We start from the raw sequence: 27,532 nt of genomic DNA, 5'->3' as shown, positions 1-27,532 counted from the left end.
GAGGGCAGGTTTATTTGCTTGCTTGCTTGGTTGCGATGCGGGGGACGAGGGGGAGGGCGCCATGTCCCGGCCAGGGTCTCTGCTGCGCCCCCAGGGCCGCGGGCGGGCGTGCGGGCGGGCAGCGGCGGGCAGGGAGGGTCCGCCCGGCGCGGGGCCCGGCGCCACGTCCCGCGGGGGCAGTGGCTAGTGCTCAGCAGCGGTGTTGCGGAACTCTCCATTTTCCGTGATCTGGAGTCGCGGGGGCGGAGGCGGGGGCTGGGCGGGCAGGATCCCGTTCCAGGGCGGCCCCAGGGCGCCGCTCACACGCGAGTCTGCTGCACCCACGGCGGAAAGCTGCCTCTCCTGCAACGCAGACATGCAGAGCACGGGCTTATTTATTAACGGCACACGGGACATGGCCACGCCGCCCCCACCCGCTCTGCACTGGGCCCCGGCCGTGCCGGAGGCCCCCATCACAGGCTGCCCTGGATGGCCGTGCTCCCCTTGCCTTGCAGGGACACTCCGCAGGCCAGCCCACAGCCCACGGGGAACACCGGGGCCCTGCTCCCCGGGGGGACGCAGCAAGGCGCGGCACCTGGCAGGACTCTTCAGCAGGAACTCACGCAAGCCCTGTGCCCCGAGGAAAAGGTGCCTCATGCCAGCAGTGGGAATAAGGACCGCAGGCTCTGGGCAGGGCTGAGGACCCAGGAGACGCAGGGTCTGTTCCCCACCTGGCCCCAGAGACGAGGGCAAAATGCACGCAGCTCAGCACATGCCGCCAGAGCCTACGGACTTGAGTGTTAGCGGCCAGTGGCAAGCACCAGGCGGTGGGCCTAACGGCTGGGAGGCCAACCTGCACTGCCCCTGGCCTTGCATGCCCCGTACAGGTCACAGACCCCAGCTCTCCCAGGAGTGGCCCCCGCAGCACACGGCCCGGGTGGCCTGGGAGCACCACACCATGTTGGGCAGCCCCAGACCCCTGCGAGGGAGATGCCACACGGTGCCAACGCCAGCTCGCCCGTCTGCACTGAGGTCCCAGGTTCCACCCCCGCCTTGCGGCGCCAGGTGTTGTCTGCCTGGGCAGGGTAGGGTAGGGGCACAGATGAGGTCGAGCCATGCTGTCCCCTTCCCCCACCCAGGGCCCCCAGCCATCTCTGACACTAAGAGCTGCCCCGGCCCCCCAGCCCTCGGCCCGTCCTGCCCAGCCTGGGCACTGACCTCTCACGCCAGTCATCCAGCACCAAGGGGCCCCCCAGGGGTGCCCTCTCCGGACAGGGGACTGTGTTGCCACCGCTGGAGCCGCACAGCCCGCCAACCCCCGCCCCGTCCCGTCCCCAACACAGTCAGTCACACACTGGACAAGGTCACGCACACACATCCCATGGCATGCACCCTGCACCCCCCCAGACAGACAGACAGACAGACACCCCTCCCCAGCAACCAAGCCCTAGGGAATCGGGAACCTCCAAAAGTCGGGGGGGCAGTGGCAGAGGCACAGGGATTTCCTCCCTCTGCCTTCCAGCTGCTGCCCTGGGGAGCAGACCCCTGGGCTGGCGGCACTGCTCCCTTCCCCAGCCCACCCTTGCAGCCCTGCCCTCTGCCCTCCCGACTGCGGAGAGTTCCAGGTCCCAGTGAGATGCGGTGTGAACAGACACAAGACAGGAGGAGGACAAGACACAGGGAATGCAGGGCAACCAGCACTGAGAGAGACAAGTGGAGGCACCAGCACGACACTAACTGCCCTTGTCTGGTGAGAGACAGCTCCCCCTACCCCCACCCCGCACTGCTGAAAACCCCAGCCAGCCCCACCCCGGCCCCATTTCTGCTGCAGACTGTACCTCCACCCAGACCAGCACATCACTGGGGCCCACCCTGCCATGATGCTCAGGAGGAGGGGAGCAGCATGTGGCACAACAGCCAGGGGCCCACTGCATAGCTGCTCTGCCCTAGAACAGGGGGCACTGGGTGGGACGCAGGCAGGGGTGCCCATGGGGTGCTGGGTGAGAGAGGGGCGGCAGCCGATGGGGGGCAGCTTCCTGCCCTGAGGAAAAGAAAAAGCAGCCCAGCCCCAGATCCTCAGCCCGGTGGAAGGCTAGAGTCGGTGCTGCTTACCCCCACACAGCAGTCAGAGGTCCAAAGTCAGAACGGGCCAGTGGCCAGGGGAGTGGCTCTCTTCTTGCTCCCAAGTTCTGGGGTGTCCCCGGCCCAGAGGCTGCTGCGCTCAGTGGAGAACTCAACCAGGACCCACTCTGCTTGGGACCAAGCCTCTGGCAGCTGTGGGCAGGCACAAGAGGCCCCACCACTGGGCAGCCTGCTGTGGAGGTGGGGGACAAGGGGCAAGTCGGAGAAGTAATGGGCTGGAACTGCTGGATGCACTTGTCTGTGCCTGAACCACGGGAGAGCAGGGTCTGGGGTCTGGGTGCCATGGGACCCAGCCCTCCTGCCTCTCAGGGGTCCCAGCCTGACTGCTCAGCTGCTCCACAGGGTCCCAGAGCCTGGGTCCTGAGGCGCTGCGGGCCCAGCCTCGGGCAAGCTGCTCTGCAGCCCATTTCCTCATTCGACCCAGCCAGCCTGGGACTCCCATGGAAAGTCCCTGGCATCCCTAGGGCCAGCAGGAGCCTCCAGTCAGACCCACGGCCCCAGAGGGCAGGGTGGGAAAAGCAGGCAGTGTGCAGCACCTGCTGAACGTCCAGAATAGGCTCGTCCCCTCAGGCGGCACCAATCCCGCGATGGGCTGCAGAAGCCCACGAACCAGACAATGGAGTTAGCTGGAGCAGGGAGGGGAGGGGAAGGGTGTAGGGGTCTCTAGTCTACGGGTAAAGGGCAGTGGACAGAGGTGGAGGGCGGGGGTCGGGTGCGTGTGCGGGGGAGGAGGGGGGAGTGGAGAGGACCCACCTGGTCTGTGACCGAGCGGCGAGAGACACCCCGATCCCTCCACGTGACAAAAGCAGAGTCAGAGAGAGTTACCTGATGAGCAGCTAGGACGAAGAGGAGAGAAACAAGACGGGGTCAGGGCCCCAGCATCGGCGCCCCCCTAGGGGGCAGGGGGAAATGGACAACTCCAGCGTAGCCTCCAGCGCCCCCCCCTGAAAATGGGGGGCCCAGGCAGGGCAGGGCAGGGGAGCAGGGGGACAGAAGGAAGGGCGAGGGCCTGGGGAGTCATGGACAGAAACTGCAGCACACACCCTCACCTGGTGCACAGCCGCTCCTGGCACCACAGAGCCCTGACACCTCAGGGAGCAGGACCCAAGGGCAGAGAGCAATGTGGGGTAGGGATCAGGTATCCCTATCATCACCAAGTGCCAGGTAGCTGGTCTGCAGACCTGCACAGCCACCCCCGAATCATCAAAGCCTCCATATCCCTGGCCCAGCCCCTACTTGCTGCATGAGCTCCCTTACCTGACCCAAGCCCCAACCCATCCCCACAGTGTACTGCATGCTTCAAAGCCATCCCACGGCATCCCGAGCCTGCCCTCTGAGCCCCCAAGACCCCTCCAGAGCTTACAGAGCCCCACCCTAGCCTCAAGCCCTGTAGGTTTGAGACAGTGCTCCTCGATGCCACCCTAAACATCTCCCCAAAGAGCAGCCCCCATGGCTGGATAAAGAGGAGCTGCAAGCCCTGCCCCCACCCCTACATGAAGCCCTGCCATCCCCAGAGACCCCAAGGCAGACTACTCCATCCACAACCACTACCCCCGCAAACCCAAGGAGAGGCCCCCAGCACCTTGCCCTGTCCCACAGCCTCCCTGGATCTGCAATACCCCTGTCCCACCTCACAACCTGTCACGCCTGATGGCACAGGTGCAAGCCCAGCTGTCTCCCTTGGCACTAACCTGTATTCACCTGTCCACCTCCCCAGGCATAAGCCCCAGCCTCACTCCATCTGCCTGTCCACCCACAACATTAGTACTGCCCCCAGCAGTACTGTTCATCTGTCCATCTACTCCCTAACCCAGCACTGACCCCATCCCCGGCCCAGATCCATCTATCTGTCCACCTACATCAGAACTGACCCCCACCCCTGGTCCGTCTGTCTGTCTGTCTACCCATCTCCCCAGCACTGACCTCCCTGCCCCGCCTGGTTTTCTCCATCTGTCTGTCCTTCTTCCAACGCTGATGCCCCACCACACCCTGCACCAGCCATCACACCACTCCCAGCAGAGACTGCCACCCGTCCAGTCCACCTGTGTCTGTCCAGCTCTCCAGCTTTTGTTCCCTGCCCCCAGTCAGTCTGGTCTCTCCCAGCGCTGCCCCGCCACCTGCCCATGGGAGGAGAGAGGAGGGGAGGTGGGGAAGGGACAGACAGCAGACGAGATGGGATGGGCCATGGACACACGGAAAAGAACAATGACATTGTAATTTCCACCTGAGCGTCGAGCAGGCGTTTCCGGGACTCGGAGACGTCGTGGACGGCCGAGTGATCCCTGCGCAGCTCCTCCTCCACCAGCATCAACCTGCAGGGACAGGCTTCACTGGAGTCAACCCGAGCCCCCGCGGGGGGAGGCCACGGGTCCCTGACAGCTACTGCGGGGCACAGGGGAGGGAGGGGTGTCTCTCCAGAGGGAGGGACAGCAGGGAAGCTCCTCATGGCAGAGACGGACCGAGTCTCCCAGGTCCAAGAAGTTTCAGAGAGTGGTGGAAGGGGAGGATGCCAAGCCAGCAATGCTGCAGATCCAGCAGGACAACAGGGTCTGGGACAGGGGAGGCCTCCCCTGCCCCGAGGGCCTGTGACCCACCCCCGTGACCCGCCTGCGTGTGCCAGGGACCCTGTGCCCTCCACCTCCCCGCACTCGTGCCTGCCGCGCTGGGGACGGCATGACTCCATTGGGAGCCATGCCCCCCCTGCCCCCCTCCAGCTGTGCAGGTGATACGGTGCCCCACCCTGCCATGCAGCCCCAGGCGCGCCGATCCGCCCCTCACCTGCCAATGATGCTCTTGATCTGGGAGTCCTTCTCGGCCTGCTGCTGGCGCAGGCGCTTCTCACTCTGCTCCAGGCGTTGCTGGTACTGCAGTAGGATCTTGCTGGTCTGCTCCTCCTGCGAGAGCAGGCGCCGCTCGTACTCCTCCAACTTGCGGTTCGACATGTGCAGCCGCTCCTTCAGTGAGTGGATCTCCTCCTCATACTCCTTCACCTGTGCAGGTGGCCAGAGCCAGTGGTGTGACAGGGGGCACCTGCTGCCAGCACACTTGGGTTCTTGTACAAGGAAGGGGGCTGGTGGGCTGCACCGGGAGGGACTGGGAGCCAGGACATTGGGCTCTCCTCCAGCTCTGGAGAGGAGTGGGGTCTCATGAGTTAGAGTAGGGGGGCTGGAAGCTCAGATGCCTGCAGTCTGTCACCAGCTCTGGGGAGGCAGGGGGTAGGAGGGAGCCAAGATGCCCAGGTTCTCCTGGCAGGGGGTCTGGTTGGTCAGAAGGACAGCAGGGAGCTGAAATACCTGGATTCTGTCCTCCAGCCTTGCGAAGGGAGAAGGAACCAGTGGGTTAAACTAGAGGTGAGAGTTGGGAGCCCAGAGGCCTAAGGAGTCAGGGGAGAGGAGGAGCACCATGATGCCAGGATTCTCTGTGGGTGGGGGAAGAGGGGGGCTCCCTTACCCGGTCCAGCCGGCTCTCATCCATGGACTTGGAGTACTCTTTTAGCTTGTACTCCTCGCGCTCAATGTGGGAGCTCTCGATGTCAGCCGACAGGTGCGGCATGTTGGACACCCAGGCCACCGTCCGCTCCGAGGCTGGCATCACAGGGTTCAGTGTCGAGGGTGTGTGCGATGGCTGCCACACCGAGGGAAGAGGGAACAGAGAGCCTTAGCACACAGGGAGCCATCAAAACACCCTCTCTCTGGCCTCCCCACCACAGTACTAGGCTCTCTACCTCCCCTTTCTGCACCAGTCATCAAGAGCCAATGCCCTAAGCCTCCTCTGCACCCAGCTCTCCATCCCACTGCCCCCACACCTGCTTGGTGATGGTCGGCTTGAGGGCGGAGGAGGACGTGTCCTTTGTGACCGACTGCTGGCGGGAGCGGGCAGGCCCATAGGTGGGCTCGGGGGACTGGAGCAGGTTCCCACTGGAAGGCCGGGGCTTCTGAGCAGCACTGACAGTGAGCTGCTGTGACTTGCCACGCTGGAGTTGGGCCTGGGGCTGAGGCGGGGGCCGAGGCGGGGGTTGGGGCTGGGGCCCGATGGTGATCTGAGGCGGGGTGAGCATGTTCTGCAGGTTCTCCTGCAGGGAGAGCTGGCGTTTAGTGAACTCAGAGCCCTGGCGAGTGAACTCGTCGCTGTAGCTGTGGCTGTGAATGATGTGCTTGCTGGCCGACAGGTCCTCGCTCTTGCTGTACCCATGGAAAGGCGCGAAGGTGTCGGGGTTGCCCTCGGAGGGGCGGTGCGGGGGTGGAGCAGCTGGCCCATCCGAGGCCATGTGGAAGAGGGGGTTCTGGAAGGAGAGGGGGACCCTGAGCTGCGGGGCTGGGGCCCCGTCGGTGGTGACCCCCATCTGGCTGAGACGCAGGCCAGCAGCGATGCTGGAGCCGCTGCCCTGGGAGAGGCGGCTGGGCCGGAGCCCCATGGCAGCGGTGATGGAGGCCTGGCTGCTGTTGAGCAGGTCACCAACGCTCTGCAGGTTCGAAACGCTGTTCATGCGGCTGTCCTGCAGGTCCAGCATCGAGACGCTCTTGTTCACGCTCAGCATCTTCTGGTCGGGTTCAGTGATGTCCGAGCTGCTGGTGCAGTAGGCTGGGGAGGAACGGGCCAGGGGCGGGCGCGTCACAAAGAACACGTCTTTCCCCGCTTTCTCCTTGGTGGGCGAAGGCAACCGGGTCATATCCATGGAGCTGTGGCAGAGGGGGGCAAGGGTGAGAGCGAGGCTGCTGCTCAGGGGTGCACCCCCAGCCTAGTTCCAACCCCCACCCCAAGAGAACGCAAGAGAACAGGAAACCCCCCTCCCCACTGGAGAGACGCTGGGCTGGGACAGTGGGCTCCACCTGCCAACTGGATCAGGGGATGGGGTGGGTGCAGTGGGAGAAGCTCTGGCCCAGTGGGGCTCTTGGATCAGTGCCCCTGAGCCAGTGAGGGAGTGCGGGAGGAGGTGCCCCCACCCCGTGCCCCCAAAGAAATAAGGCAGCTGGGGATGTGAGCTCTGGAGACTGGTGGATACTGGAGCAGCTAGTCATCCTTGACCGAGTGCTGCTGGGGAGGGAGAAGTAAGAAGGACAGGGTGGGGGCAGTCAAGGGGCAGCCCAGTGCTATCCCCCTCCAAGAGGATGAGGTGTCAAAGGACCCTGGCCCCCTTGTAGCTCCTTCCAACAGAGGGCATGTCCCTGCCATCAGCAGGGCCAAGAGTGGTTGTGACCCAGATGAAGGTGCCACCCTTTCCCTACCTCACACACCCACAGCTCCTCAGAGATTGGGCAGCTCCCCATTAGAAGGAGAGTTCACAGGGAGGACAGGCCAATGGTGAGGGGTCACTGCCACAGGATTCCTGCAGAGGTGCAGTTGGGGCTGGGACTGGGGCAGAAGGGACACACTCACCTGTTGAGGCCCCGCACCATGTAGGGCTGGAGATCGACAGAGCTGCGGAGAAGCAGAGGCAAGCGTTAGCACAACGGGAGGGGGCAGGAGGTACAGAAGGAGATGCACCCTACCCCACTTAGTGGCAGTGCTTCACCATCCCCTCCCCACTCACCTGTTGAGGTCGCGCACAACATAGGGCTGGACATCAGCCGAAGGGCCCCGCAGGACCAGGGGCTTAGGTTGCAGCCGCTCACCCTGGTGACTCGGCTGCCGCTGGATGTGTGGGTTCCTGAGGGCGACGCTGATGTCGTTCAGCAGACGGGGCAGGGGGCCCAGCTTGATGAGGGCTTCCTGGGGTGGGAGGGAAAAGAGTGAGGAGCCAAATCAGGCCTCCAGACCACCGAGAACCCAGACATCTCCACTCCCAGCCCACTCCCTACTGTAACCCCACAGACCAACTCCTTTCTCAGAGCTGGGATAGAACACAGGTATCTGGGCTCCCAGCCCCCGCTGCTGCAACCTACCTGACACACACTCCTCCCAGAGCCGAGACAGAATGCAGGTGCCTCCGTTCCCTGCCCCACAGCTCTAACATATCAGACCTCCCTGTGGACCTGCGCATGGGGCCCTGCATGCCAGTACCTTGCTGAGCTGGGGCAGGACCTCCCAGAGGAGGGCATGCAGCGTGGAGAGCTCGCGACCCAAGTCGATGTAGCCCTCGAAGCTGCTGCTGTTGGTGAGCGTGTCCAGATTGGAGATCTCATACAGGAATTGCTGCATGCTGGCCCACTCCAGCTCCAGGAACTCATTCATGAATGCCATGTATTCCTCCTTGCTGCCAAACCTGACAGAGCCAAGCAGGAGGGAGGGGAAATGGGGAGTGGGGAAGGGGGAGGAGGATCAGTGGGGTAGCAGGGATGAGTGAGGCAGGCCTTCCAGCCCCAGCACCGCCTTATGCTTTCCCTGAATCACTTCCCAAGCTTCCTGCCCTGTCCCAGGATCCCTCACCCCCCACCCCCGCCACTACTGAACTCCCCTCCATATTTTCAAATGCTCCCCTGTGTCCTGCCAGCCCTACAACAGCTCGATGTTCCCAGCCCAAGTGTGTGGCACTCACTTGGTGAAGTTGGCCAGGTTCTGGATGACCTTGGCAATGAGGGTGAGAGTGCGAGACGTCTGCTCGTCGGGGTACTCCTGCATGAGTCCAAAAAGGCTGGGCGACATGACAGCTGGGCACAGGAAGCGCAGGAAGAGTGAGGCGCTGATCAGCCGGTCAGCGATGTCCTCCCGGCCCCGCTCCGCACAGCGCAGACGCCAAGAAGCAAACACTTCCTTCAGCTCCCGGGGGAATACGCTACATGGTGAGGGCGAAGAGGGGAGGGCAAGCACTGTCAGAGACTCCCAGTGGTCCCCAGTGCTCCTTGCTCCTTCTAAGTGCCTCCCATGATCTCAGGGGTGCCCCCCCCCAGCAACAGCAACACCCCCCTCCAAACTCCACAGAGTCTGAGGGCCCACTCATCCCCTCTCTGGTGCTCGGCACCCAAATATTGCCCCCAGAGACCACCCTATATGCCCCTGGGTAGGGCTTCTTGCACCCATTCAGTCCCCAGGACTCCCCATACACCTTTCACAGCCCTGTACCCTCACCCAGTACTATGGCCCTGAACCCACCACACCCACCCATGGGGCCCTGACCTCCTGCATCTCCTGTGGAAACAGACTTATGACCCCCACAGAAACTCAGGACCTTGATATGCTCCCCCAGACCCTGTGCACTGTTCTAGACCCCATGCATCCCCACACAGACACCATACACCCCCTGGGCACCACAAAGATCCTGCACACACTCTAAACCCTGCCATAGCCCAGTCCCTCACAGACTCCACACATGTCCTGACCCTCCCCCACCACAGATCTCTGGCAAGAAAGCACTGGTGGAGGATATCAGAGGAGCTCCTAGGGGCCCTCACGCCCCTCAAGGGGCAGGAACTTCCATCGATTCCTACTCTGAGGTTTCACCCCACTGCAGGCTCCTGCCCATGCCTCAGGCAGCCACCCCTGCCCTTCCCTGCCCCACACTGACCAGTGGGAGTTGACGACCTTGCAGAGGGCTAGCTCACAGCACATGCGCAGGTTGGCCTGGTGGTCAGCCAGAGTGGAGGCTGAGCACTTCATGGGGTCGACCTCGCAGTTCTCCTCAGACTCGTACAGTGCCCTAATGAACTCGCCTGGGGGAAGAAATGGCTGGACATGAGGGCAGCGCCAGACCAGCATCTGCCCCCTGGGAACCCTCACCTGCCCCTACACCCACACCCCTCCCTGAGCCCACAGCCAGAAGGGAGGCACAGTACCAGCCTGGCTGGGCAGAGCAGAATGAGGAGTCAGGTTAGGGGCTGTCCTGTCAGGAGGCAGAAACTCACTGCCCAAATCAGTAAGCTCAGAGCAGAGGGAAGTGCTCAGACCCTGGGCACAGGACATGCCTGGAGCACACCCACAACAGCACGGTACATGTGAATGCAGACACAGATGCATACCCATATCCCTTAATGGCACCTGCACACACATGCATGTATGCTCATAGCACATGTGCAGACTGACAGGAGCATGTGCCAAGGAAAGGCATGTGAGGGCACACACGCCCAGAAATGGCACACCACCAGAGGTATGTCTGTACATGTGCATATGCCCTCATCAACAGCTTGCAAGCAGGAGCCTGCACCTCTAAAGACAACAGCACGCACATGTGCACATACATACACACAGCCCACAACATGCACAGACACAGAAGTAGGCAGGCAACAATGCACAGATGAATGCGCATTCACAAAGGGCACATGCACAAAGGAACATGAACACGCTCACCGATGGCATCCTTGAGGTATTTCTGGCCGATGAGTTTCAGATACTCCTCTATGGCTTTCGTGGCGAGGGTGTTTTCCCGGAATATCAGGTGCTCCCGATCCATGAACCGGTCCACTTCCGTCATGGCCATGTCCGAAAGAAAATCCTGCAGGGAGACGCAGGGCCGGGAGGGAGCAAGGGAGGGGTCAGCAAGGTGAACCTCACACCAAGACCTCCCCTCAGTTTGCATGGCAGAAGTGTTCCTCTCAGTCACAGCCCCTTTTGAAGCCCCCATTCCCACCCAGCCTCTTCTGACACCACAAGCCCTTTCCACAGCCAGGTTGAAACTGGATCCCCAGCTCCTCCACCCACCACCACATCCACGCTCCCAGCCCCCACCCCCAATGTTCCCCCAGTTCTCCCCTAATGCCTCAGCTTCCCTGACCACTACCCTGCCCTCCCAACCCTCCACCAACATGACCTGGTACCCTCAACTCCCCTCCCAAAACCTCCCCAGCCCTCTCCCAAAGCCCAGAGCTTCTCCTCCTAGCCTCCTCCACCTGCCCTCCAAAACACACCAGAATTCCTGTGCACCCAGTCCCCTTCTCAATGTCCCTCCAATCACTGCCTGACCCCTTCCAGGCCCCTCTGGTGGCCCCCTGCCCTGTAACCCCCTTTGCCCACCCCGTCCCCATCGCCCAGCACCTTAGCTTTGCCAGTGCTCTGGAGGATGTGGACGAGGGCACAGGCCACCTCCTCCTTGCTCTTGACGCTGAGGACAGGCTCAAGGACAGCACAGAGCATGCGGTAGTTGTTGGTGACATACTCCGCGAACTCCTTGTAAAGCTCCATGGGCAGGATGCTCATGGTCTGAAAGCGGCTCTTGACCCGCAGGGCTGGGCAGCCAGCCTTGGCCTTGCTGCCACTGGGCTGGCTGAGTGGGTACCACTGCTCAGCGAAGTGGCGCCCGGTGACACTGGCAATGGGGATGCTGACCATGCCCACATAGTTGCTCTTGTCCTTCTTGCGCTTCTTGTCGGTGTCCTTGTAGACATGCAGGCGAATGGTGCGCACGGCTGGCAGGTTGTTGAACTCAAAGTGTTCCCCCCAGAAGACATTGTCAGCCCGAGGCTTGCTAGTGGTGCGGGCATAGAGCATATCATCCAGGCACAGCTCGCAGTAGTACCGCTTCTTTGGGGGAAGGTCCCGCGCCTCGATGATCCACAGCTTCAGCACGTTGTCCACCCGCCGGCTATTGTCCTGGGGGGAAGCGGGGGTTAGCGTAGAGGCACAGGAGGGGCAGGGGAAGGAACTTAGATCATTGGGGAGCAGGAAGGGAGATGTGTTGGCTGTCAATGTGGGGACAGAGGGAGATGGGCAGGGCAGGGCAGAGCAGAGCAGTGGGTGTCCTGGCTGTTGCCCTGAGGCAAAGAAGGGGTTACAACAGGGGTACAGGACTTGGAGAGGGGCCAAAGCAGGGGAACAAGGCTGATCTCCTGGGGGGCTGGAACAGATACGCCAGCTGTTGCCCAGGGTGGGGCACAGGGATAAGGGTCAGGCAGAAGTCACTGCAGTGAGGTAGGGAGAGGGCCTGGGGCCACAGGAGGGGTAGTCAGCACCACAGGGCTGAAGCAAGAAGGGGGAACACCCACAGAGCAGCCAGCAAGTCCCCCCACTGGCAGGCAAGCATGTGGCCCCGGAGCATGATTTGACCATGGCCAGCCCTGCCACCAAAGCGGCTGAGAGCAGAGCCTGCAGCTCCCCCCCCCGGCCTCTCCAGCCAGCAGCACCTTGTTGGGCTTCACAGCACGCTGCAGGTTCTCAATCCACTTGTCGCGTTCTGCAGCTGAGCGGCAGGCGAAGCACTTGGTGCCAGAGGTGGTGGTGACCTGGGCCAAGAAGAACCAGCGGCGGCTGAGCAAGAACTCCCATCTCTCCATACCTGACCCCCCTTGCCCCCCACAGCCTGACCCAGGCCCCCATCCCCCTCCCAGGCCAGGGACAGAACCCAGGCATCCAGGCCCCCAGTCCCCACAGCTCTAACCTATCAAATCCCTCTGCTTTCTCAGGACAAGGGCAGAATGCAGGCATCTGTGCTCCCAGCCCCCACAGCAATAACCTGCTGGCCTCCAAGGCCCGCTCTCTGCAGGCCCCCAGACAGTTCCCTCTGCCATACCTCAAAACAGAACTCCTGGCCAAGGATGCTGCTGTGCACGGGCTTGATGATGGAGTCCTCATCCAGGTTCAGCTCCAGGGCCTCGGCTGCACTGCTGGGGCTCAGCAGGGACTCGTGAGAGTGCGACTCCTTGAAGCTCTGCATGAGGCGGGCTCTGCAGCAGGGAGAAGCCAGTGAGGTCCTGGGGCACTGGGGGGGGGGGGGCACAGGTGTGATGCTGAAGTGAGCGCAGGGTTGCGTGGAGGCGTGTGGGGGGCATAGGCACAGGCAGTGGCAGGGCTGAGGAAGGTGAGACCAGTGCCTGTCGCCAGAAGACAAGGGGGCGGAGCGTGAGTTGGGGGGTGGGATAGCCAAGCAGAGGTGAGTTGTGCACAGAACGTGCCACAGCTGGCACCAGGGCACAGGTGAGGCCACGTGGATGCCCAAGCCCAGGATGGGGATACCTGGGAGGGGTGGGGTGGGGCACCAGCCCAGAGGGAGGGCTCTGCACTGTGGGGGCCGCCCTGGCCTGGACCACAGCACCGGCGGGCGACCATCCAAGGGAGAGAAAAAGAGAGAGAGCGTCAGAGCCAGGCACCATGCCCCACCCCGGCCCTGACTGGCAGGGACAATGGGGGGGCTGTGAGGAAGGGGCTGCAAAAGTCCCCTGGGTAAGGGATACAGCAACTGCACCTCTGTGTTCACAGGGTGTCCGAGACCCTGGGCCTCATTCAAAGGGGGAGGGGCAGGGTAAGAGGGTTGAAGGTGGCCTGTCCCCTCACGTTACAGAAGGGAAATGAGGCAGAGAGATGGGACTTACTCCCTTCCCTTCCCCCCTGCCTCCAAAAAATGCAATCACACAGTGGATCGGCCAAGAATAAAGGAGAAAACCCAAGCATCCGGGGCTCCTAGCTCCCCGCAGCTCTCACACCAGACCCCACTCTTGTAAGAGAACCTGGGATGGAGCCCAAGCATCCGGGGCTCCCCCTCCCAAGGATGATTCCCCAGGAGCGGGCGGGCGGGCAGGCAAGGATACCCAGGGCTGCTGCCCCCCTCCCCCCCCCCCCCATGGCAGGCAGCTGGCGCAGGTGAGCACCCGCCCCCGGGCAGCTATTTTTAGCGGCAGGGCTGCGTCAGCAGAGGCCGCTGCGTCGACGGGAGGCCGGGCTCGGTGCTGGCGCGGCTCGGGGCTGCCGTCACCGGAGCCGGAGTCGAGCACGGCGGACGGGGGCGGGTGCCGCTAAAAATACCCGCCTGTCCCCCCCCCTACCCCCCACTGCCCAGCCAGGCGGGGACGCGCAAGGCTAGAAGTGGGGAGCAGGAAGGAGCAGGGCAGGGGGGGACAGGCTGAGACAGGGGTGCTCAAGTTGCCCCTGGAGCTGGGAGCAGCAGAGGTGGGATGGACCCCAGGTGGCTATGGAGTGCCTCATGCCACCCGCCACCCACAGCCCTGCTCTGCCTGCACAGCCCCCTGGACACAACAAATGCAGGGAGGCTTTGTGGTGGGATGCATGGGGGCTGTTTACACAGAGACCCAGCACTGAGATGCAGGGTGAAGCATGTCAGGGGCTGGTCATACACCCAATGTGGAGTTGCAGCTGCCTTTGGCGTGGGGCACAGCTGGGGCCTTGTTCCAGGAGACCCCTTGCCCAGAACTAAAATGCAGCCATCTCTGGGGTAGGGCATGTCAGGAGCTGGTAATGCAGGGGACACTGCACCTAGCCAAGACTCAGCCACCATTAGCACCTGAGCAGCAGCTCACAGCAGGCAGGTGGGGAGCTAGAAAGAAGCATTTGAGAGAGGGGGAAATGTTCAGGGGATTCCCAGAGCAGGGAGGGGGGACAGGACCGAGGAGCTTGGTCCCCATTATCTGCAGAAGCCACTCAGGAAACTCAGGGCACCTTCCTCCAGCACAGCACTCCCACCAGCCTCCCCAGTGCCGCCTGCAGTCTGGGGCCAGTCCTACCTGGCCTGGGTGAGCTACCCCACTGCTCCAGACACGGAAACTCCACACGCCCAAGTCACTGAGACACTTCACACAGCACCAGCCTAGCCGGCCGTCATCACAGAGTAACACCCCCCAACCATGTGCAGGCACACACCCATAGGGCACATCCTTCCATGCACACCTATAACATACTTATACACCTGCACCTGGGCACACAATCCACATGCAAATACACATTTCTATGCATGCCTGTGCATGTGCACACACACACACACGCATGCACGCTACCATGCATGCCCACTTACACGTGCATCCTGCATTCATGCGCCACACACAACCCCCTACCCCCATGGAAAGAAACCACACACACAACCCCACAAACACTCACTGCACACACAGGCATGAATATATGCATGGCACCTCATGACAGACACAGACTTGTACAAACATGCTACCAGCACACCCCCAAAGCACACACTGGTGTGCATGCACACATTCACAGAGCATACCATGGCATGGACACACAGAGAGACACTGTCATGCACCCAGCACATCCCCATAGCATATATAGCTATGCATACACTCACCGCACAAGCACACATGTATACACCCCCCCAGGAACCGAAAAAGCACACACACACAACTGCATGCATACACACATATATACATACAGTCAGGCACAGGTAAGCACATACAACACCGCACACCTGGGCCCACACAGCACACTCCTGAGCGCGCACATGGTGCATACCCAAAGGCACATGTTCATGCACATGCCTGTTTCCTGGCAGGCTCCCCTCCACACAGGGTGCTCACTGGCAGGTCAGGGAGGCCTAGGTGCAGTAGGGCCAGAGAGCTGCATTGAGCCAGGTGGGTGAGGCCAGCAGGGAGGCAGCAAGAGAAGCGCCAGGCCAAGGCTGGGATCCTGCCAAGCAGCCAGATCCGGCTCCTGGCTTCCACCCACTAGATCCAGCTATAAACAGCTCTCGCACTTGCCCGGGCAGTGCCAAGCCCACTGTGGCCCCACCCCTGCCTACCCAGATCGCCCTCTGCCCAGCCCTGTCCCCAAAGGCCTGACTCTCCAAGTTCCCCATCCCTTTCCCCTGCCTCGTTAGTAGCCCCAGAGCCAATCTCTGCCCCCTTACCTTCCCCCACTGCTGGCTACTGACCCTAATCAGCAGCACCCCAGTGCCCCTTCAGTGTAGCATCACCACTGCACACACCACCTACTCCACAACAAGGAGGGGGCAATCCCAACTTTGGGAGTGATACAAGACAGCTAAAGGAGATTGAAGGGGGACGGCACAGCTTGGAGGGGATGCCTGTACCCCCTACCTGCTTTCGCAAGGCTATAAGTAATCAGGCCCCAGCCCCACTTCTGCTACCAGGTTGTCATGCTACAGAGATACAGTTACCCCCTCCCACCCCAAAACTGGGCTGAGAAGCATCAGGGGCTGATCATACAGCAGCCACTTGTCCATCCTGAGATGCAGCTGATTCTGGAGTTGCAGGGAAGAAGTTGGGGCGGGCAGCTGTTTAGACAGAGACTCCTCACACAGCAGTGAAATAAACCAGCTTCTGGAGTCAGGAAACCATCAGGGACTGTTTAGACAGGGACCCCTCAATCGGCACTGAGATGGCAGCTCGCTTTGGGGTGAGCTCCAGTGTGCAGGGGGAGGGGTGCATTAGAAGCTGGTTATACAGCAACCCCTGGTACAGCACAGGGGCAGCTGGCTCTAGGGCAGGGCACACTACGGGCTGATTACACGAGGATCCTTTGCCCAGCACTGAGATGTGGCTAGCTCTACAGTGGGATGCATCAGGAATTGGGTATATAGGTTGCTAAGAAGCCGCTGGCTCCTGGATGGGTGTCTACAAGGGGGCCCCTTGCCCAGTGCCAAAATGCATTAATACTTTGCACTGGCCCATTACAGTCCCTGCCCAGGCTCTGAGGTAGCAGGCCAGGACAGCCTGGACTGAGCTGGTCTGGGGGAGGGGGGAACTACACTGCAGGCAAGAGCCCTGGGTGGGATGGGGAAGGGGCGAGAGTCCCTTTCTCTCTCACCGGTCATGGTCAGCACTGCGGAACCGGGGCAGGATCTGACGGAAGCTGCTGGTCCGGTCAAGCTTGGGCTGGCTCTTTGTCCGCTTGATGGAGCTCTTCAGGCGCCGGCTCAGGAAGCCTTGCTGCAGCCAGCAAAGGGAAAGAAAGGAATGCCAGTGAGTGGGGGTGCATCGCTGGAGCCCAGACAACCACTGGTGCCAGGAAAGTGGAGTCCAGTGCATGGAGTTGGGAGCCCAGACATCTGGGTTCCATCCCCAGTGTTGGGAGCAAAGCGAGGCCCACTAGGATAGAGCTGGGCGGGGGGGTGGAGATAGGTTGCTGGATGCATTCCCAACTCAGAGAAAGGAGCAAGATCTGGTGGGATAAGTGGGAGAAAGTTGGGGATCAAGACACCTGGTTTTACACCTCAGCTCTTGGAGTGAGCTGGGGCTGGGGCTGATGAGGCTCCTTTCTTCTCTCTGCTCTCACCCCCTCCTACGAGATGCCCCGCAGATGTCCAGGGAGTCTGGAAGCTCCCAGGCCCCTCTGCAACAGGATGCAGTGGAGCAGGGAGTCTGCAGCAGGATGTTTAGGGCAGGGAGTCTGCCCAGGGAGGGGACTGGAGGCACATGCAGGAGTGGGCAGGGGTGCTGAAAGGAAGCAAAGGAAGTGACAAGGTGGGAGGGGATCTCTCACCGAGGGCCTGAAGGGGGGAGCAGGGGGCGCATCCATGTTGATGCTGTATTGCTTCCCTCCAGGGACACTCTTCCTCCTGGAGCGGCTCACGTGATAATCTGAAAAAGAGAGGAATTGGGGAGAGGGAAGGAGGGGCTGGTTACTATTAGCAGTGCAGGGGAGGAGGACATGCTTGACCCAACACCCCAGCCCCTGGGGTCACGGCCTGGACCCCAAGCACACCCCAAACGTGCTGGAACCATAGGCCCTGGTGCAGGGCACGGGGTAAGAGGTGCTTCCCCTTCAGGGGAGGGGGAACCAGCCACAGCTCAGCTCCAGGGCAGGGGGCAGGGTGAGGGGCTGCCACACTGGGCTGAGGGGGGAGAGCATGGGAAGGCTGGGGCAGCACATCCTCCGAGGGCCCTGGAAGCAGAGATGCCACCCGTCTACCCACAACGGGTCCTGTGCCAATGTTGCCAGGTCCCCTTCCGTAGGGCCACAATCCTGCCCCCTCTCAGCCCGGGGCTTCACCTTGCCATGTGGGCCCCCGCAAGGTGGTCCGTTGACCCTGCCCCAGAGGCCATTGGCCCTACCCCTCGCGCTGCCAGGGACTGCTGGTGCCTCACCCTGCCTCCCCTCCCACTGCCCCTCCCTCACAGCCCCTCCCAAGACTACCCTGAAGCCAGTGATATCACGCTGGCTCCGCCCCTCCTAATTGTCTGCTCTGCCAGGAGGGGAAGAGGCAGGGGGTGGGGGGGAGGCTCTGCCCCCCCTTCACTCCCTCCCCCATTGACTCACTGGCTCTTTCCTGCCCTCCAGCTACCCCTCCCCTTACATCACCTGTGTGCACATGCACACTCACGCCACAGGAGCCAGGCCCACTTCCACTGCCACGCACACGACACCCACAGAGCCACAACTGGGCTGGAGCCCCCTCCCGCAGGGAGACATGTAGGCCCAGTAGGGACCTCAGCACCCGCTCCACAGGCCCTGGTGCCCTGCAGCACCAGCCACCGAGGGCCAGCCTGGAGGTGGCCCCCCTGGCAGCACTGGGGGGCTCCCAGCCCCGCTGCTGCTCTGCAAGAGGCTGGTGGGGCCTAGGGCCTCACCTGCCTGTGTGCCAGGTGAGCAGAGGGAGGATGGGGGGCCACACCCCCACCCTGAACAAGGAGCCCCAGTCCAGCATGCACGCAAGCACCCGCACGCCCTGCCCCTGCTGCAACCTGTCCCAGCCTCAGTACCAGGAAATGGGAGTGAGGGAAGCGGCAGGGGCACCCAGCCTGGGGAAGCACTGGGCAGAGGGAGGGGTAGCAACATGGGGAAGGCTTCCCCGGCAGACACTGCCTGGAGCAGACACCCCTGCTTGCCGGCACCCAGGGGCTCAGGGGACAGTCCGGCCTTGCAGTACCTGAAAAGCAGGGTCCAGCAGGGGGTGCTGCTTTCCCTGGCAGGCAGGGCTGGCTCCAATGCACTTGGGGGTGCCAGGCTACGAGAACCTGGGCCAGGGCCCAGGTACTCCCTGCAGCCAAGCCTTGCTGCTCCCCAGGGAGCTACATGAGCTGGGCAGGGGTGGGGCCCCATGTGCTGCTGGCAATGGGCCCCACGCTGGCTGCCAGGGGCTGGGAACGCACCCGCTGAGCTGCTTCAATGCAGCCTCCCCCACTCCTGGGGGGAACTCCGGGTCCCCCCCACCCCGCCCCGCTGCTGCTGTAGCTGTGACAAGCTCTAGTTAAAAAGAGCCCCCCTCCCCCAGGCACGTCTCCAGAAGAACCATGAATGGGAAACACCCCCCACTTCCCCTCTAATGACATCTCATTAGTGGGGAGCAGCAGCAGCACTGGCTGGAGGGGGTGGTGGGCGAAGCGCTCCCGCAGCCCCCAGCACGCAGCAGCCCCTTCCTTCAGGCGGGAATGCGGCTGCCGCTGGGGTGGGGTGCATGGGGGGGCAGGAGCTGAGAGCCAGCAGGCCCTGATCTGTGCAGACACAGCCGGAGGGAGGCAGGATCGAGGAGGAGTGAGGGAGGTTGCAGGAGGACAGCAAGGCCCAGGGGTGATTCCTGGTTCCAGGCAAGTCACAGGGCCTCAGCTGCCCCAGCCTCCTGTGGAGGACTCTGCTCGGCTGCAGGGGACCAGTGGGATGGGCAGGGCTGAGCTATCCCCGCAAAGTGCTGAACTACGTAGGACAGAGGCAGCCAAGGTCATGCAACGCAGCCGACGGCAGAACCCAGGTGTCCAAGCTGCCAACAACCCCCTGCCCTGGATGAGGCCCCTCATCCTTGCCTGACCTGGGGACCCCTCGGTGGGGGCGCTGGCTGAGTCCCTGGCTCCCCCTGCCCAGTGCTGCTCAGCAGTTGGGGGCCCATGTTACTGGGCAGGCAGGCAGGCAGGCAGGGGGAAGCAGGGCAAGGACTGCCACATCCCGCGGCCCGTGTGTGGAGACGTGACGGACCCTAGCGGAAGGCAGGGCATCACCCCCAACACTCTCCTGCTCCACCCCGGCCCCAGCCCAGAAGGGCCACAGCGGCCACCAAGGACCCCAGAGCCCTTGTATCTGCCCCTGAAGATAGACTGAAGGGGCCAGGCTAGGAGCATGCACACGTGTGCATGCATGTTTGTGAGCTGAGTGGTGGGGCTGGGCAGAGGCTGCAGTCAAGATGGATGGGGGGCGGGCACAGGGTTGCTTGTCCCAGCCAGGGACAGCCAGGCTGGCACTCACTCATTGCACCTGGCACACCCGGGTGCCCGTGCCCCTGACCTTGCGAGAGTCCCTGGGAGAGGGGGAGAGGTCTGTCACGAGCCCCTCCCCCTGCCCTCCCCTGCGCTGGCTGGGATGGCGCTCTGGGCAGGCCGAGGCCAACCAAGCGTGTCCGGAGGGGGGGGAAGGGGGTTGCAGCATGTGAGCAGAATAAAAACTGGATGAAACAATTAGACCCAGGAAGATGCCCTCCCCCCCACAACCCCACACTTCAGCAGTTAACCCTTCAGCTCCCCCTGTGCTGGCGCTGAGGAGCACCTGCCTCCCCGCCACAGCGCCCGTGGGCAGAGACAGCCCCTGGCCCTTGCCAGAGTCCCTTCTCCCAGCTGCTGCCCAAGCACTCTGCCAGGCCTCTCATCCACGCCCAGCACCAGACCCCTTTTCCCCGGCCCTCCCCACAAACACTGCCTGCCCATGCACCCCAAATGCCACCCCCCTCCACTCCTCACCTCATCTGCCCTCCACCCATAGCCACGAACACCCTCCACCCACCCCTCGTCAGGACCCATCCCTCCTTCCGATATACTCTCATCCATCCATCCATCACCAGGCACCCCGCTCCCTTTCTCCACATCTGCCAGGGGGCCAGACCCTGCTCCATGTGCACCCCTATCCCTGCCAGGTGTCACTCCTGGCCCAGCCACACCACAGGCCACTCGCACCCCAGCATGGGGCTGGCTGTGGGAGAGGGAAGGGCTTGGCCTCTCCAGAAAGCCAGGAGGGCCTTCCTCCCCACTGTCCCAGTAGCCCAAGACCCACCCCCTGCCCGGCGGCTCTCAGCCCTGCAGTGCACCAGCGGCCAAGGGAAACCCCAGCGCCTGGGGTGGTCTGTACACCTGCCCTGGTCCCCTTATTCTGACCCTCAGCTCCCAGTCCCACAGACCCTGGGCCACATCACACCCCAACCCCAGCCCATCCAGTAGGTGGCAAAACCCCAGCCTGCTGGGGGGCAGGAGAGGTAGGTGGGAAGGGGCCGGACATGGTAGCAACACCCTCCCCAAACTTCCCCCTGGGCCCCAAGGGCTGTGCAGGGAGCACCACCTCGGCAGGCCCCTGCCCCTACAAAACCAGAGCCAGCCCTTAGCCCAGGGCATTAACTCTGAAGCCTAAGGTCAGCAGCAGCAGCAGCAGCAGGGCAAATACCTCACTCCCAGCACTCGGAATGACAACGCAGGCCCAGACCCCCACCCTCACCCCCCGGCGGCGCGCAGGGTCGCAGGGCCACAGACCCAGCCCAGGGGCCGCCCGCGCCCGTTCCTGCACCGCCGTGCATCCCCCAGCAGCGCCCGAGGCAGCTAGGACGAGGCCTCCCCTGCTCCAGGCGGGGGTCCCCAGGGCGCGGGCTGGCCCAGGTCCCCAGTCCCATCCCTGCCCCCCCCGCTGCCCGCGTGTGTGCCTACCAGCGATGGCAGTCCTCGCACCCTCCTCCACGCTCATCCGGCTGCCTGGCACGGACAGGAACCCCGGGTCCCGGGCGCCGCGGGCCCCCCATCCCGCGGGCGGCAGCCCCCCGCCGCCTGGGGGCACGTGGGTTGCACCCACCCCGCCCCACATCGCCTGGGTCACACGCCTTGGACGCCGGTCCCCGCCTGGGCAGGCATGGGTACACGCTCACATGGCTCTATTCACACATGCACATGCATGCACACACACACACACACACACACAACACAACTGTATGCAGCCTCCGCCCCCCACCCCGCAACACACCCTGCACAGCTATAGCCGTACAGACACACTGCCTCAACCCCAGACACAGACGCTTACACAACCACACGTATGTCCCCCCCACCACATGCAATCCTGTGCATGCTGCACATGGGCACACACACGCACGCACACACCCCACCTTGCAGGCAGGCACACATAGGCATTCACGCGCCCCTACATACTCTGCTACACACATGGAGGCATAAGCGCACACACAGGCAACCCTGCATGCCACCCCCCATCCAGACACCCAGGCAGATGCACTCGCACCACCACAGGCGCCCACACACACACACCTACATACACGCACACACGGTTACACTACCCCGTGCACCAAGACGCATCCTAAGCACATGCACTGACACACGACCGCATGCATGCACACTCACACTGCTGCATGACAGCCCCCCCCAAGGTACGCTGCACACACACACATACACATACACCCAACTGTCTCGCACACCTGCGCACGCACTCACACCAAGCAGCTGCCACTTCAGCTGGGTAAAGAGCAGAGCGGAGCAGAGCGGCCAGGGGTGAGTGGGCCTGGCACACCCGGCAGCAGCACACAGCCGGCAGGCACCGCACCACACGCATGTGCGCTCACCCACACAGGGCTGGGGGGGGCAGAGGGGGAGGGGAACATACGCACACACACGGAGCCTCCCGACATGCGATCACATATGTGCGCCACGCGTGTGCACACACAGGTCCACCTGCCACCCACGCAAGCTGCACACAGACACACGCACACGCTATCCCAGCTCACACGCTTGTGTGCTCACACTCACGCACGTGCCCCGACGTGCACGCGCCTCTCCCCCCCCCCCCGCCCCCGGCGTGCAGACACACTCACCCTTGCACAGACGCGCACGCACGCGCGCCCCCACCCGCCTCCTCACGCACCGCCCCCGGCGCTGTCACACACGCGCCCCCCGCCCGCGGGCACGCGCTTGCACACCCGGCCGCGGCGGCGCGCCCCCTCCCCCGCCTCACCTCCGCCCCGCGCGCCCGGGGGGGCGGGGCCGGGGCCGCCGGGGCCATGCCGGGCCGGGCCGGGCCGGGCCGGGCGGTGCCGGGGCCGGGGCCGGTGCCGGTGGCGGCGCCGCGCCGCCCGCCCCCCGCGCGCCGCGGCGTTGCCAGGCGACCGCTGCCGTTGCCCGGCGTCGCCAACCAGCGCGCGCGGCGCCGCCGGGGCCGGGGCGGGACGAGCCGCGGGAGCGTGCGCCCCCCCCCTCCCCCCACGCGCGCGCGACACCCCCCTCCCCCGGGCTGCGGGCGGGGGCGCGGGTCCACGCGTGTCCGGGCGGAGCGGGGGGCACACGCGGGACGCTCGCGCACGGGGCGGGGGGGGGGTCGCAGGGGCGCGCTCGTCCCCGCGCCGCGTCACGTCTTCCCTGGGCTCCGCGTTGCCATGGAAACCTTTGAAGCGGCTTCACCGGGAGCGCGGCGCGGTTTGGGCGGGGGGCTGGGTCCCGGGCGCGGCCCCACGTCCCCCCCTGGCGGCCGGGAGCGGCGCTGCCGCGGGGCCGGGCGCGCTGCCAGCGGGGTTCCCCTAGCAACCGTTGCCGGGCACCCGTGCGCCGCTACCTCTCAATGGGGCCCTATTATGGGCTGGCGCCCCTTGGCCCGGCTCCAGCCCGCGGGGGAGGGGCGCCCCCACAGGCAGCAGGGGCGGGCGCGGGACCCCCAGAGCCCGCGCGTCCGGTGCCGGCACCGCCCGGAGACCCCCCCGCCCGCCCCCAGACCGGGGCTGCGGCCTCTTCGGGGGCCGCGCGGAGCCCCCCGGACGGGCCCGCGCAGCCCCCGCACCGCCGCACCCCGGGGCCCGGCCCGCAGGGACGTGGCAGTCAGCCCGGAGCCCCCCCGGCCCCCACTCACCCCCCACCCGCCCTCCCCAAGCAGCCAAGCCCCTGCCCCCCACCCCGCTCCCGGCCCCAGCCCCCGGGGCAGGACCCCTCCCCGCTCGACGCGCCCCAGCGCCAGCCCCCTGCCCGCCCGGGACCAGGCCTCGCGCACAGGGGGGCAGTTATGACCTCCGCTGCCCCACGGTCCATGCTGTGGCGGCCTTGCAGGGGTTTATCGGGGAAACTGAGGCACGGGCTGGCAAAAGGAGCCACCAGCTGAGACGGGATAGAGGCCATGGGGGGTGGCAAGATGGGGACCCTCCCCCCAGCTCCCACCCCGGTCCAGCCCAGCCACCCCCACATGCCCCCTGTGCCCCCCCCCACCCCATACCGTGCTCAGGGTGGGGGCGCCCCTCCACAGGGACGCTGACCGTGCGGCGCAGCAGCTTGGTCCGACAGGGCTCGCTCCGCCGTTCCCGGATCAGCAGCGGATGGATCTGGGGGGGGGCAGGGGAGAAAAGCGGGGGCAGTTAGTGCTGCCTCAGGGCACTGGGCAAGGGGCTCCTCTCGTGGGGGTCCCCTCCCTCCAGGGCCCTGCCTCCAGCCCCAGCCCGCCCAGTCTTGCTGAGGCAGTCATGGGGGTGGGAGGCAGCAGGCCTCAGGCCTTGAGGCTTCCCCCATCCCTGCCCCCCTCACCTCCTCCTCGTCCAGCATGAGAAGCTGGTTGCCGGAGATGATGCAGAACCGGGGGTTCCAGGCCGGGCGCTCGTAGGGCGAGTGGGCGTAGGGCATGCGGTGCATGGGGGCCGCTCGCACATCTGGAGGGGGGGAATGGCAGGGCCATGTGAGCTGGGGGCATCCCCCCCAGTCCCACTCAGCCCGGCCGTAACCCCCACCCCGCTCCAGCCTGTGCTCATCTGACCCCAAAGGTGGGGAGGGGGGATGCCCCAAGCAGGGGGGACTCCAGCTCCCACCACGGTCCCCAGGCAGCTGTCACAGGCAGAGACCTCTCCCCATCTCTACCCTGCTCAGGCCCCAGGACACATACCCCTCAGGCTCCCCTGGTTTTACACAGGAGCTTCTCAGGCCCCGGGGCCCAACCTGACCCAGGGGGAGGGAGATGCTGTTCCCCCTGCATCCCCACCTCCCCGCTGCCAGGGGCAGGTGGGTGGGGCGGCTCAGACATTCGCGGAGCAAGAAACATGCTAGCAGTCTGTGCCCCCCCTCTATTTACATACATGCCCCAGAGTATGTTCCCACCCCTCTCCCCTGCTGGGTGGGCACTTCCCCACTCCCCACAATGAGCAGAGCAGCCTATGTCCCCCCATGTTATGTGGCCCCAGGTTTGTCCTCCAAATCCATTTATTCCCATCCCCATTTATTAGCCCCACATGTCCATGCCTACAGCGCTAGCTAGGGCAGGGCAGAGGCAGCTGCGAGGCCTAGCTCCCAACCTCCACCAGAGCCCCTGCAAAAAATCATCAGATGGGAAGTAAAGCAAGCAAGGAAGCCTGGGGGCTCCATTAATGCCCCACCACTTCAGGCACTGGGGCTTTTGGGGAGACCCCCTCCCCACCAGCCAGACTGCCTTTCACCCACCGGCGTTGCACAGGGGCTCCCCTCCACCCTGCACCTACCCTGGTACAGACCAGGCCGTGCCAGGTCTGGCCTGCGGGGACATAGCTCTCCCACAGCGCCTGCTGCCACCCAATGGACACAGCATGTCGCCACAGGTAGCTGAGCTCCCGTTACCCCCACCCGTGACCCCGCTCAGGGACCCTGTGGTCTGGGGAGTCTCCCCTATAAGTTCAGGGGGAGCGGAGGGAAGGGCACCCAGACGCCTAGCCCCACTGCCCCAAACCCCTCCCCACAGGCACAGAGCCCCGGTATCTGCCCCCCCCAGCCATCACGGCCAGCCTTGCTGATGCCTGCCCCAGCTTCTGGGGAGGAGTGTACTCCCCCCAGCAGATGACAGCCAACTACTGCTGCCCAGGGGCCAGATCCTGCCCCAGGGGCCCTGCGAGCTATCCAGGGAAGGCAGGATGTCTCCCAACCTTGGGGGTGGGGGGGTGGGAAGGATGCAGAACACGTGGGTTCAGACATGTCAGTGCAGGGAGGGGGCACAAAATGGGGCCACACAGGCCTCTGCCTGGAGCGGGACACAGGGACCTGGACCCCAACACCCCCCAGCCAGTCCCCCCACACACACTCCCAGCACCGCAGCACCCCAGGGACCTGTGCCATGCGGAAGCCCCCCCATGGGGGGGAGGGAGCATCCTGAGCTCAGAGTAACCTAGCAACCGCATCCCGCCACCTCCACACACGCGGAGCCAGCTCTGGGAACAGAGGAGGGGGGGCTCTCATCCCCAGCCCAGGGGGGCACCCAGCCCCAGCCCCCCCAGCAAGGGGCATCCGCTGCAGCCCCGCCAGGGGGCACCATGTGGGGGGAGGGGGCAGCAGGGGTGCTGCGGGGACTGTGAGCAACTGTGCAGAGATGAAGGACACCCCCCCACCATCCTCCCTCCTCCTCCCCCAGTCTGGTGGCTCTGCACATGCCCAGCAGGGGTCGCCACACAGCGGGCGGGAGGCAGGCACCCCCAGAGCAGCAGTACTGGGAGCACTGGGGGTGGCCCAGGGCTGGACTCTGTCCCCGCACATGTCTGCAAACAGGCCCCGTCCTGGTTTCCATCCTGGGCTGGCACCAGGAAAGTGGGTCGCATGGGTCTCCCGGGGACTGGCACTCCCCACACCTGGGGCAGGGCCCCCACGCAGGGCCAAGCCCTGCCACCCCCAGCACCAGAGGAGGGGGCACACCCCACAGAGCCGCCTGGCACCGCTGGGATGCTAGGCTTCCAGCAGCCCCCTGCCCCATGTCCCCAAGGCCACAGGGGACCTTGTCCCCACAGCCCAAACAGGGCCCGGCTGCTCCCAGATGCCAGCCCCCAAGCCTCTGGCAATGCCCCCACGACACCCCCCAGCCTGGTGGGCCACAGATCTCCCCAGCACAGCCTCCCCCACCCCCCACCTGCCTCCTACCCTACAGGCCCCGCACACGGGAGACCCCACAGGACTGCAGGGGTGACTAGCACCACCCTCAGCTCATGCCCCACTCCCCCCGCCAGCATCTGGGATTCAGCTTCCCGCTGCCACAGAGACCTCGGTTCTCCCTGCCCACAGGCCCATACCCACCCCCTACCCCCCTGCCCTCCTAGCATTTCCCCTCACACAGGGCCTGCTGGCCACGGAAGAGCCCCCAGCGCCCCCAGCCCAAAGGCCTCAGGCCCTGCCCCGTCAGCCACCCCAGGCCCTGGGCACCCCCAGCCCCACACACTGCAGGGTCTCCCCTTGCCAGGGCCCTGACACACTCTCTCCTGCCCCGAGGGCCACGGCAGCCCCAAAATGCCCCCCCTTCCCCATGCTCTGGGGCCCACAGGGCCAGGCCTGTCCTACCCCCCCTCTGCACAGCCCAGCCAGGCCTGTCCTGCGCCCAGCCCCAAGACAGCCCCACAGAGGCGGCGGAGCCAAGCCTACCCCACAAGGAGTGGGACCAGGGCCCTGCCCCCCACGTCAGAGCCAAGCCAGACCTTACACCTCCTGCCCCACAGAGAGGGGCAGGCCTGTCACCCCCCCTCCCACCAGGGCCAGGCCAGGCCAGGCCAGGCCTGCCCCCACCCCTGGAGCGGACCCAAGCCAGGGCTCTGCCCGCCAGAGCCAGGCCAGGTCTTAGACCCCCTGCCCCACGGAGGAGCCAGGCCCTGCCCCCGCCCCCACACCTGCCCGCCCCGCCCCGCCCCACGGAGCCCCTCCACCCCCAGCAGAGCCGGGCCGGTGGGGCGGGGTGCGGGGCTGCAGCCCCGGGCCCGGCCCGCCCCCGCCGCCCCCGCCGGCCCGCGGGCCGCACCTCGGAAGGGGACATAGGACATGGTTTCCGCCGCCGCTCCGCGCCGCTACCCCCGGGCGCCGCGCGCGGGCCGGGCCGGGCGGGGGGCGCCGCGGCTGGGTCGGCGCTGCCTGGCCGGGCCCCGCGGGGCCGCCGGGCCGGAGGATGCTGCCGCCGCTGCCGCCGCCGCTGCCGGGGG

At 64.6% G+C, this 27,532-nt stretch overlaps 1 protein-coding gene across 10 annotated transcripts; it reads right to left on the bottom strand.

Moving 5' to 3' along the window:
• Positions 1 to 182: 182 nt before the first annotated feature.
• Positions 183 to 27,505, bottom strand: SYNGAP1 (synaptic Ras GTPase activating protein 1). 10 transcript variants are annotated; one of them, XR_016439288.1, is made up of 21 exons: positions 27,355 to 27,505; positions 24,150 to 24,271; positions 23,845 to 23,950; positions 17,164 to 17,261; positions 16,489 to 16,610; positions 12,497 to 12,650; positions 12,111 to 12,209; positions 11,026 to 11,580; positions 10,342 to 10,486; positions 9,563 to 9,707; positions 8,597 to 8,833; positions 8,122 to 8,323; positions 7,652 to 7,830; positions 7,498 to 7,539; positions 5,927 to 6,800; positions 5,572 to 5,745; positions 4,900 to 5,111; positions 4,346 to 4,446; positions 2,875 to 2,957; positions 2,092 to 2,293; positions 205 to 342 (listed from the first exon to the last, which is right to left on the bottom strand). XR_016439288.1 is itself a non-coding variant. In XM_090028715.1 (20 exons), the coding sequence occupies exons 1-20, from the start codon at positions 27,374 to 27,376 to the stop codon at positions 184 to 186; spliced, it is 3,831 nt and encodes a 1,276-aa protein (XP_089884841.1). In that variant the 5' UTR covers positions 27,377 to 27,505; the 3' UTR covers position 183. The 10 variants fall into 10 exon arrangements, 7 of the variants coding, with proteins under 7 accessions (XP_089884841.1, XP_089884842.1, XP_089884843.1 ...); XM_090028715.1 differs by lacking the exon at positions 2,092 to 2,293 and having other exon boundaries at positions 183 to 342; XM_090028716.1 differs by lacking the exon at positions 2,092 to 2,293 and having other exon boundaries at positions 183 to 342; positions 4,900 to 5,105.
• Positions 27,506 to 27,532: the final 27 nt, after the last annotated feature.

The sequence above is a fragment of the Crocodylus siamensis genome, chromosome 15, assembly GCF_052110815.1.
Source record: "Crocodylus siamensis isolate JL-2025a chromosome 15, ASM5211081v1, whole genome shotgun sequence".
NCBI lineage: Eukaryota > Metazoa > Chordata > Crocodylia > Crocodylidae > Crocodylus > Crocodylus siamensis.
This window is presented reverse-complemented; position numbering and strand designations above follow the sequence as displayed.